Consider the following 10,784-nt stretch of genomic DNA (forward strand, 5'->3'; position numbering starts at 1 on the left):
TAAGTTTTAATTCCGTGTCTTATGATCCTGTTCCACAGCTACGCGATGAAGGAGCAGTACTTCCAAATAAACCTGTTGAACTATAACTTGGTGTTGTGTGACTTTTAATCTTTGTTTCTAGTGAATACAGCCCACACCTCCCACTGCTGCTAGTAAACCTTACAATGCTGATGAATCAATGAACCCACACTCCTGAAAAATTTATAATTCCTCACAATTCTGCTACTTCTGACACATGACATTGGAAACTTAGTGCTGGAGGTTGAAAGAAATGAGCAGCTTTAAAGCAAAAACCCATTGGATCTCTCGGCTCTCAATGAGAGTCCAAGTCTGATGGTGAATTCAGGTAACCTTTATTGCAACCCAACCTCATTACAGCTTCAGTCACCCGTATGGACCCACTCATGCTGCTGTAAATTGCTCACATGACTGAGTCCCTTCCCACACTCTGGGCAGGTGAACGGCCTCTTCCCCCTTGTGGACCTGCTGGTGGGTCAGCAGGCCGGAAGAATCAATGAATCCCTTCTCGCACTCTGGGCAGGTGAATGGCCTCTCCCACTCGTGATTCTGTATGTTGCGTTCATGTTGGAATCTAATCCCACACTCAGTGCAGGTGAACAGCCTCTCCCCCGTGTGGACCCGCTGGTGCCTCCGCAGGTCACCCACATGACGGAAGGCCTTCTCACACTTGGGGCAGGTGAATGGCCTCTCCCCGGTGTGAACCCGCTGGTGCATTCGCAGGTTACCAACACGACCGAAGGTCTTCCCGCACTCTGGGCAGGTGAAGGGCCTCTCCCCCGTGTGGACCCGCTCGTGATTACGCAGGTCACTCATCTGACTGAACCCCTGCCCGCATTCAGAGCACCTGAAGGGCCTCTCCCCCGTGTGGACCCGCTCGTGCCTCCGCAAGTTGCTTGTACGACGGAAAGCCTTCCCGCACTCGGAGCAAGTGAATGGCCTCTCCCCAGTGTGGATCCGCTGGTGCCTCAGCAGTGCAGATGAATGAGCAAATTCCTTCCCACACACCAAGCACGTGAAGGGCTTCTCTCCCGTGTGGACCCGCTGGTGCGCCCGCAGGTTGGAAGAATTCGCGAACCCCTTCCCGCACACCGAGCAGGTGAACGGCTTCTCCCCGGTGTGAACACGCTGGTGTGTCTGCAGCTGAGACAACTGAATGAATCCTTTCCCGCAACGGTGGCAGACAAACGGCCTCTCCCCGGTGTGAACACGCCTGTGAATTTCCAGCACCGAAGGGGAAGGGAATCCTTTCCCACAGTCCCCACATTTCCACGGTTTCCCCATGGGGAGAGCTTTCCTTGTGTCAGTCTGGGTTTGAAATTACAAACAGAACAGGTACACGGTCTTTCCCCACCATGAGGGGGGAGATTTTGATCTCCCAAGCTGACAAAATGGTTTGAAGTACTTTCCAGTCAGTGCACTGAATCTCTCTCACTCAGTTGTCTCAGTATTTTTCCTGCCACACCAGTGTTCAAAATCTCTCAAGCAGCCAAAAGCAAACATTTCTTCTCAATCTGAATGGCTGCTGATATTCAAGTCCCAATGAATCAAGGGGCTCTGTCAGAAGTTGATGTATCAAGTGCTTTCAAATTTCTTTCTACATGGCTTCCTGCAAAAATAAACTCACAAAATAAGTGATCACTGTCAACACAGTTAAATAAACAGCATTGGTGGCAATTCCTGTAGATCAGCAGCCAGTTGCCTGCTGATCACACATTATCCAAGACATAGAAGCCTGATAACCCTCATGCAGCCAAATGGCCTTAAGTGCGTATGGAGGAAAATTTTATTTAGGTGACAATAACCTGGAATAAGCTGCCTACAAAGGTGCTGAAACAAGGTATGAAAATAAAATATCAAGACTGCTTGCAGAAAGAAAGCCAGTAAAGTTGCTGAATGAGCAAGTTGGGGAATGGGTCCCAGGAAAATAGTGAGGAAAGAGATCAACCTACAGTTGGGAAAGGGAGTGAGTCAAACAGTCAGGGCAGGAAGGAATAAAGCAGAGAACAAGGTAGGACTGACCAATTAAACGAGGTAAAAACAATGACTGCAGATGCTGGAAACCAGGTTCTGGATTAGTGGTGCTGGAAGAGCACAGCAGTTCAGGCAGCATCAGAGGAGCAGGAAAATCGACGTTTCGGGCAAAAGCCCATCATCAGGAATACAGGCAGAGAGCCTGAAGCGTGGAGAGATAAGTGAGAGGAGGGTGGGGCTGGGGAGAAAGTAGCATAGAGTACAATGGGTGAGTGGGGGAGGGGATGAAGGTGATAGGTCGGGGGAGGGGGGAGGGGGGAGGGAGGGCAAGAGAGGTGGGGGAGTGGCGTTTTGATAAGGGATAGTATTACTGCTGTACTTAGGGAGGATATTCTTAGGAATATATCCAGAGGAGTTATTTGGGTGGAACTGAGAAATAAGAAAGGGATAATTACTTTAATGGGATTATAATATAGGCCCTCTAATAGTCAGCAGGAAATTGAGAAACAAACTTGTAAGGAGATTTCCGCTATCTGTAAGAATAATAGGATGGTCATGGTAGGGGATTTTAACTTTACAAACATTGATTGAGACTGCCAGAGTTCAGGGTTTAGATCAAGTGGAATTTGTTAAGTGTGGACAAGAAAATTTTCCGAGTCATTGTGTGGATGTTCCTACTACAGAAGGTGCAAAACCTGATCTACTGTTGAGAAATAAGGCAGGGCAGGTGACTGAGGTGTCAATGCAGGAGCACTTTGGGGTCAGTGACCATAATTGTACTGTATTTAAAATAGTGATGACAAAGGGTCTAAAAGTCGAAGTTCTAAATTGGAGGAAGGCTAATTTTGATGGTATTAGGCAAGAACATCCAAAAGCTGATTTGGGGCAAATGTTCACAGGTAAAAGGACGGCTGGAAAATGGGAAGCTTTCAGAAATGAGATAACGAGAGTTCAGAGACAGTATATTCCTGTTAGGGTGAAAGAAAAGGCTGATAGGTGTAGGGAATACTGGATGACCAGAGAAAATTGTGGTTTTGGCTAACAAAAAGATGGAAGCATATGACAAGTATGGATAGGAGAAATTAAATAAATCCTTAGTAAAGTATAAAGGCAGTAGGAGTATACTTAAGAGGGAAATCAGGAGTGAAAGGGGGTCATGAAATAACTTTGGCAAATAGGGTAAAGGAGAATTAGAAGAGTTTTTATAAATACATTAAGGACAAAAGGGTAACTAGGAAGAGAATAGGGCCCTTTAAAGATCAGCAAGGCAGCCAGAGGAGATGGGGGAAGATACTAAATGAGTATTTTGCATCACTGTGTTTACTATGGAGAAGGGCATGGAAGATATAGAATTCAGGGACATAGATGGTGACATCTTGGAAAATGTCCATATTACAGAGGTGGTGGTGCTGGATGTCTTGAAACACCAGAAAAGTGGATAAATCCCCAAGACCTGAGCTAGGGAAACAAGGTCACAGGAGTGGTTCCGAAAGACTGGAGGTTGGCTCATGTGGTGCCACTATTTAAGAAAGGTGGTAAGGAAAAGCCAAGGAACTATAGACCAGTGAGCCTGACACCGGTGATAGGCAAGTTGTTGGGGGAATCCTGTGAAACAGGATTTCCATGTATTTCAAAAGGCAAGGTTTGATTAGGGATAGTCAGCATGGCTTTGTGCATGGGAAATCATATCTCACAAATTTGACTGAGTTTTTTGAAGAAGTAACAAAGAGGATTGATGAAGCAGAGTGGTGGGTGTCATCTATATGGACTTCAAGGCATTCAACAAAGTTCCTCGTGGAAGATTAGTTAGCAAGATCTCAAAATACAAGGAGAACTAGTCAACCGGATACAGAACTGGCTTGAAGGTAGAGGAAAGAGCGTGGGTACCGGACAGTTGCTTTTCAGACTGGAGGCCTGTGACCAGTGGAGTGCCACAAGGACCGGTGCTGGGTCCTCTACTTTTCATCATTTATATAACTGATTTGGATGTGAACACAGTGGGTACAGTTAGTAAGTTTGCAGATGACACCGAATTTTGAGGGTAGTGGACAGTGAAGAAGGTTACCTCTGATTAAAACAGGATCTTGACCAGATGGGCCAATGTACCGAAAAGTGGCAGATGGAGTTTAAGGCAGATAAATGTAAGGTGCTGTATTTTGGAAATACAAATCAGATCAGGACTTATTCAACCTCAGTGTCATAGAGATGTACAGCACGGAAACAGATCCTTCGGTTCAACTCACCCATGCCGACCTGATATGCAAAATTAATCTAGCCGCATTTACCAGCACTTGGCCCATGTCCCTCTAAACCCTTCCTATTCAAACACCTATACAGAGGCCTTTTCAATGTTGTCATTGTACCAGCCTCCACCACTTCCCTCTGGCAGCTCATTCAACATACGCACCACCCTCTGCGTGAAAAAGTTGCCCCTTAGGTAATCTTAAATCTTTCCCCTCTAATCCTCAACCTCTGCTTTCGAGTTATGGATTCCCCTACAACAGGGAAAAGACCTCATGATTTTATAAACTTCTATAAGCCTCCAATGCTCCAGGGAAAACAGCCCAATCTAATCTGCCTCTCCCTGTATCTCAAACCCTTCAACCCTGGAAACGTCCTTGTAAATCTTTTCTAACCTTTCAATCCTTGCCATTCAAATACTAATTTTACACAGAGGGTGGTTCACATGTGGAATAGACTTGCTGAGAAAGTGGTGGATGCAGGTACAGTTAAAAGACTTTTGTTTAAGTACATGAATAGGAAAGGTTTGGAGGGATACAGGCCAGGAGCAGGCAGGAGAGTAGTTTAATTTGGGATTATTGTTGGCATGGATTGGTTAGACCGAAGGTCTGTTTCCATGCTGCATGACTCTATCGCAAGTTCATAGTTCTTGACAGTGGAGTCGCAGGTGGACAGGATAGTGAAGGTGGTGTTTGCTTTTCGGAGGGATCAGCATGGACTCAATGGGCTGAATGGCCTGCTTCCACACTGTAGGGCTTCTATGATTTACCGCAGTTGCGTTTGCCCTGAATCACAGCACTCAAAACCTCCCACCTTCTGCCAATCCAAAGACAAGTCCAACTCTCTAACTGCTTAATCGTTTCTAGTGAATCCAGCCCACACCTCCCACTGCTGCCAGTAACCTTTACAATGCTGATGAAACAATGCAATACCTGCAGTACTGAAAATTGTAAGGCTTCTAACGATACCAGTTACTGATTCACCGCTCCTTCTGATGAACAGCATTGGAAATACAATGTTGGAGGCTGAAAAAAATTAGTTTAAAATAAAAAAAACCCTACTTACCCTTACACTCAGCTCCCCGCTCAGCACACTGTACTTACTGCCGGTAAACCTTAAAGCACTTCATCCCCACGGTGCGATGAATGCTCACTTTCCACCAAAATCCAGGATGTACTCACTCACTCAGTTGCTGACTCACAACTGAAAGATCTCACAGTGACTTCTGCCTCCACGAAGGGCAAAACATCTTTGAAAGCTGCTCTGAAAGCCCAGTCTTCACAATGACACTTCTGCTTCACCGATGACGATTAGAGTCATACAGCATGGAAACAATCCCTTCGGTCCAACTCGCCTCTGCTGACCAGCTATCCTAAACTAAACTAATCCCATTTGACCCATACCTGTCTAAATCCTTCCTATTCATATACCCATCCAGGTGCCTTTTAAATGTTGTATTTTGTAGCAGTCTCCACCACTTCCACTGGCAGCTCATTCAATAAATGCACGTGAAAACATTGCCCCTCAGGTCCAATTTAAATCTTGCCCCTCTCACATGAAACCTATGCCCTCTAGTTTTTGACTCCCCTACAATGGGGAAAAGATTTTGGCTATTCACCCTATCCATACCCCTTATAAACTTCTACAAGGTCGCTCCTCAGGCTCCGATGCTCCAGGGAAATTATCTCTGGCCTATTCAGCCTCTCCCTCCAGCTCTGCCAATATCCTTGTAAATCTTTTCTGAACCCTTTCAAGTTTCACAATAATCTTCCAGAGGAGGGTGACCAGAATTGCACACAATATTCCAAAAGTAGCCCAACCCCAACCCATGTCCTGTACAGCCATGACATGACCTCCCTATACTCAGTGCTCTGACCAATAAAGGAGAGCATACCAAATGCCTTCTTCACTATCCTGTCTCCCTGCAATTCCATTTTCAAGGAACTATTAATCTGCAAGTTCTCTTTGTTCAGCAACACTCCTTATCAACTGTGTAAGTCCTGCCCTGATTTGCCTTACCAAAATTCAACCCCTCACATTTACCCAAATTAAACTCATTCAGCCGCTCCTTGGCCCATCAGCCCATCCTATCAATTCTAATTTATATCGAACTTTCTTTCCTCTCTCATTCCCTAAATGCTGAGTGTCCATCCCACACACACTCCCTCCATTCTCACTTTGCTGAACCTAATCCCTGCTGTACCTCATCCTGAAGGATCTGATCCATGCTGATGAACAGGCCCACTCTCGGGGGAGGGGGATCTAATTGAAACAGACAGAATACTGAATGGCCTGGACAGAGTGCACATGGGGAAGATGCTTCCACTTGTAAGAGAAATTAGGACCTGAGGGCACAGCTTTAGAGTGAAGGGAAGGTCTTTTAGAACAAGGATAAGGAGAAACCTTTTCAGCCAAAGAGTGGTGAACATATGGAATTCACTGCTACAGAAGGCAGTGGAGGCCAGGTCACTGAATATATTTAAGACAGAGGTAGATAAGTTTAGATTAGATTAGATTATTTACAGTGTGGAAACAGGCCCTTCAGCCCAACAAGTCCACACCGCCCCGCCGAAGCGCAACTCACCCATACATTTACCCCTTACCTAACACTACGGGCAATTTAGCATGGCCAATTCACCTGACCTGCACATCTTGAAAGTTCTTGAGTATCAAGGGGAATCGAGGGTTATGGGTAGAAAATGGGTGATTGGGATTGAGAAACTTATCAGCCATGATTTAATGGCGAAGCAGCACTGATGGGCTGAATGGCCTAATTTCTGCTCCTGTGTTTAATGGTCTCTTACTGTCCTGGACTAGGAGTGAGAGAATTGGCAGCAGGAGTAGGCCATTTAGCCTTTTGAGCCTGTATCAGCATTGAACAGATCATAAGTGGATATGAATACACCGACATCTTGGTGAATACGCTGGAAGTTTTTTTCACTGGAGCAGAGGAGGTTGAGTGGTGACCTTATAGAGGATGACAAAATTATGAGGTGTATAGATGTGAACAGCGGACATCCTTTCCCTGGGGTGGGGATTCAAGATAAGGGACCACATTTTGAAGAGAGGGAAAAGATTTTAAAAAGACATGAGGGGCACCATTTGTTTTCCACAGAGTCTCATTTGTGTGTGGAATGAATGTCCAGAGGAAGAAGTGGTTGCAGGTACAGTGAAAACATTTGAAAGACATTTGGATAAGTACAGGAATGATGAAATTTAACTTAGATAAATGTGATGTGCTGAATTTTGGAAAAACAAATCAGAGTAGGACCAATACACTTTATGGTAAGGTCCTGGGGAGTGTTGCTGAACAAAGAGACCTTGAAGTGCAGGTTCATAGCTCCTTGAAGATAGAGTTGCAGGTAGATAGGATAGTGAGGGCAGCGTTTGGTATGCTTTCCTTTATTGGTTAGAGCATCGAATAAAGGAATTGGGAGGTGATGTTGCAGCTGTGCAGGACATTGGTGAGATCACGTTTGGAATATTGTATGCAACTCTGGATTCCTTCCCATCAGAAGGATGTTGTAAAACTTGAAAGGGATCAAAAAACATTTACCAGGATGTTGCCAAGTTTGAAAGATTTCAGGTGAGGCTACATAGGCTGGTGCTGTTTTCCCTGGAGCATCGAAGGCTGAGGGGTGACTTTACAGAGGGGCATGGTTGGGTAAATAGACAAAGTCTTCTCCCTGCGATAGGAGAGTCCAGAACTAGAGGGCATAGGTTTGGGGTGGGGGTGGACATAAAACAGACCCAAGGGGCAGCTTTTTCACACAGAGTGGTGTGTGTATGGAATGACTAGTCAGAGGAAGTGGTGAAGGCTAGTATAATTACAGCATTTAAAAGGAATCTGGATTTAGAGGGATATGGACCAAGTGCTGGCAAATAGGACAAGATTGGAAAGCTGGTCGGCATGCACAAGTTGGACTAAAGGGTCTGTTTCTGTGCTGTACATCTGACTCCAACAAGAAAGGTTCAGAGGGATATGGGCTAAACACAGGGTGGGGCTAGTTTATTTTGAGAACATAATCAGCATGGACTAGTTGGACTGAAGGGTCTGTTTTTGTAAGTGATCTGTATTGGTCTTAAAACCATTTTCTTGCCTTCCCCCATAACCGTCCACCTTGTTGTTCAAAAATCAGATTAACTCAGCCTTGGGTATATTCAATGACCCCCCCCCCCCCCCCCAAACTGCAAGAAGACATCCCCACTTCTCAACTCAATTCCTCTTGCTAATATACCACTTGCCTTGCTCACTGCACCTGTCTGACCACTGGCAGTGACTGGTGTAGGAGGACGCTGAGGCCCTTTTGTAAATCCACACATCATTCCTGATGAAGGGCTCCTGCTTGAAATGTTAATTCTCTATGTTTGCCATGTGTTTTTCAACTGAGACACAGGCCTGGACTCTTTCCCTAGTCCGACCCCTCCCTGGATTCACTCCATTTCCCTTTCGTTCCTGCAACAGCTGAACCCCAGAATGGAAAAAGGGGGGGGGGGGGGGGGGGGGGGGTGAGAAAAGAGAGTGCTGTACTCACAGATGTTGGAGAGAGGAAGGAAGTTGCAGTCTGGGGGGTGAGGCTCAACCTGAATTCAAAGAGAAGAGGAGCAACAACAGCTTCAAAAAAACTCGTGATCCAACATCCGCATCCAGACTCTGGGTTTGCTGCGATTGGCAGGAGGACCAATCTCCATCCGGTCCTCCAGCGCGTCCCATTGGTCCATCAAAACAAGGTCTGGGGACCTTTCCGCCTGTAGAGCGAGCATGCGCAGCATTTTGCTGACACCGGCGAACATGCGTAGTGGTTGCTGACACCGAGGAGCATGCGCAGTATAGAGATGCTGGTGTTACTGACAGATTTTGAAAGGTAAAAAATCCGAATCATAAAAAAAAATCACACAACACCATGTTATAGTCCAATAGTTATTTGGAACCACTAGCTTTCGAAGCTCTGTTTCTTCATCGGGTGGTAGTGGAGCTGAATGATTAGACATAGACTTTATAGCAACAGGATTACAGTGTCATGGAATGTTATGTTAAACAAATTGAGCTTACGACTTTTAAAATGACCATGATAGTTTCGGTTCCTTCATATGTAAATCCCAGAACTTTTTTAAAGTTACATTCTCAAGATAGTTTTTTAACAATAGGTGTCATCCCAGCTCAAGTAATACATTGAAGGTACAAACTTAAAGTCTGTGTCCCAATGTTAGGTCAGATTGATTCTATTCCTAAAGTGGGAGTTACAGAATCTTACGTGGATTTATGCAGTTTTTGAACAAAATAAAATGTAATGCTGCAGATACAAATTCACCCCACAAACTTGTGTGTGTGTGTGTGCACGCGCCCACAGGGGAAACAGTGTGTGTGTGTGGAGTGAGGGGGGGGTGGGGGTGGTGGAAAGGTGTGTGTGTGTGTGTCTGTGTGTGTGTAATGGGGTAGAAGTCTGAGAGAGGGTGTGTGTGAGCATATGAGAGAGCACTTGTGTATAAGAGAGTCTGCATGAATGTGTTGGTCTGGAAGAGCACGTGTGTGTGTGTGGATATATAAAAAAAGAGTGTATAATGTAGTCGGGTCACTTGTAGTGTGACATGAACCCAAGGTACTGGTTGAGGCCATCCCCATGGGTACCCAAACTTGGCTATCAGCCTCTACTTGGCCACTTTGCGTTTTTGCCTGTCCTGAATTGGAGGATGGTCACCCGAAGGTCCGAGGCTGAATGTCCCGTACTGCTGAAGTGTCCCCGATTGGGAGGGATCGCTCCTGCCTGGTGACTGTTGTGCAGTGTCCATTCATCTGTTGCCGTCGCTTCTGCACAGTCTTGCCAATAGACCATGCTTCAGCACATCAGTGCCTGCAGCGTATGAGATAAACAATGTTGGCAGAGTCACATGAGTAACTGCTGCATTCATGGTGGGTGGTGAACCCATGTGTAATGATGGTAAACTCTGAAACATTTTGCAGTGTCTGCCATGACAGAGTTGTATCATGTTGTCCTGAAGGCCAGGCAGTTTGCTGCAAACAATTATCTGTTTTGAAGGTGAGAAGTGGAGGCATAGGGAAGGTCTCAGCGAGATGCTCATTGTCATCGATAATATTTTGCAGGCTGTGAAGAGCGTGGCATAGTCTTTTGGTTCCTGAGAAGTACTGGACAACAAATGGTACCATATTGGTTGCAGTTCGTGTCTGTCTCCTAAGGAGGTCATTACACATTGGAACTGGCAGTTGATGAGTTGAGCATCGTGCCCCTTTCTTATGAGATCATGTTTGTGTACTTCCAAGTGTCTGTCATGTTCCTCCTCTCCTGAGTAGATCCTATGTAGGTGAAGGGCTTGTCTGTAGTGGATGGCTGTTTTAACATGTTTCTGGTGGAAGCTAGAGAAGTGTAGCACTGTCGGGTTGTGCATGGGTTTGCAGTACAGAGAAGTGCTGAGATGCCCATTCTTGATGGGGATGTATGTGTCCAAGAATGAGACAGATACTAAAGAGAAGTCCATGGTGATTGTGATGTTGGGATGAAACTTATTGATATCACTGTGTAGTTGTTGCAGTG

At 45.6% G+C, this 10,784-nt stretch overlaps 1 protein-coding gene across 2 annotated transcripts; it reads right to left on the minus strand.

Moving 5' to 3' along the window:
• Positions 1-336: 336 nt before the first annotated feature.
• Positions 337-8,904, minus strand: LOC140460916 (uncharacterized). Of its 2 annotated transcripts, none has more exons than XM_072555637.1 (2): positions 8,769-8,904; positions 337-1,627 (listed from the first exon to the last, which is right to left on the minus strand). In XM_072555637.1, exon 2 carries the CDS (start codon positions 1,300-1,302, stop codon positions 403-405), a length of 900 nt encoding a protein of 299 aa, XP_072411738.1. In that variant the 5' UTR covers positions 1,303-1,627; positions 8,769-8,904; the 3' UTR covers positions 337-402. The 2 variants fall into 2 exon arrangements, with proteins under 2 accessions (XP_072411738.1, XP_072411739.1); XM_072555638.1 differs by lacking the exon at positions 8,769-8,904 and adding an exon at positions 8,479-8,708.
• Positions 8,905-10,784: the final 1,880 nt, after the last annotated feature.

This window comes from Chiloscyllium punctatum, chromosome 36 (assembly GCF_047496795.1).
Source record: "Chiloscyllium punctatum isolate Juve2018m chromosome 36, sChiPun1.3, whole genome shotgun sequence".
Taxonomy (NCBI): domain Eukaryota; kingdom Metazoa; phylum Chordata; class Chondrichthyes; order Orectolobiformes; family Hemiscylliidae; genus Chiloscyllium; species Chiloscyllium punctatum.

Coding starts and splice junctions, on each gene's coding strand:
- LOC140460916 (XM_072555637.1), bottom strand. CDS start 1,302: ATGGGGAAACCGTGGAAATGTGGGGACTGTGGGAAAGGATTCCCTTCC.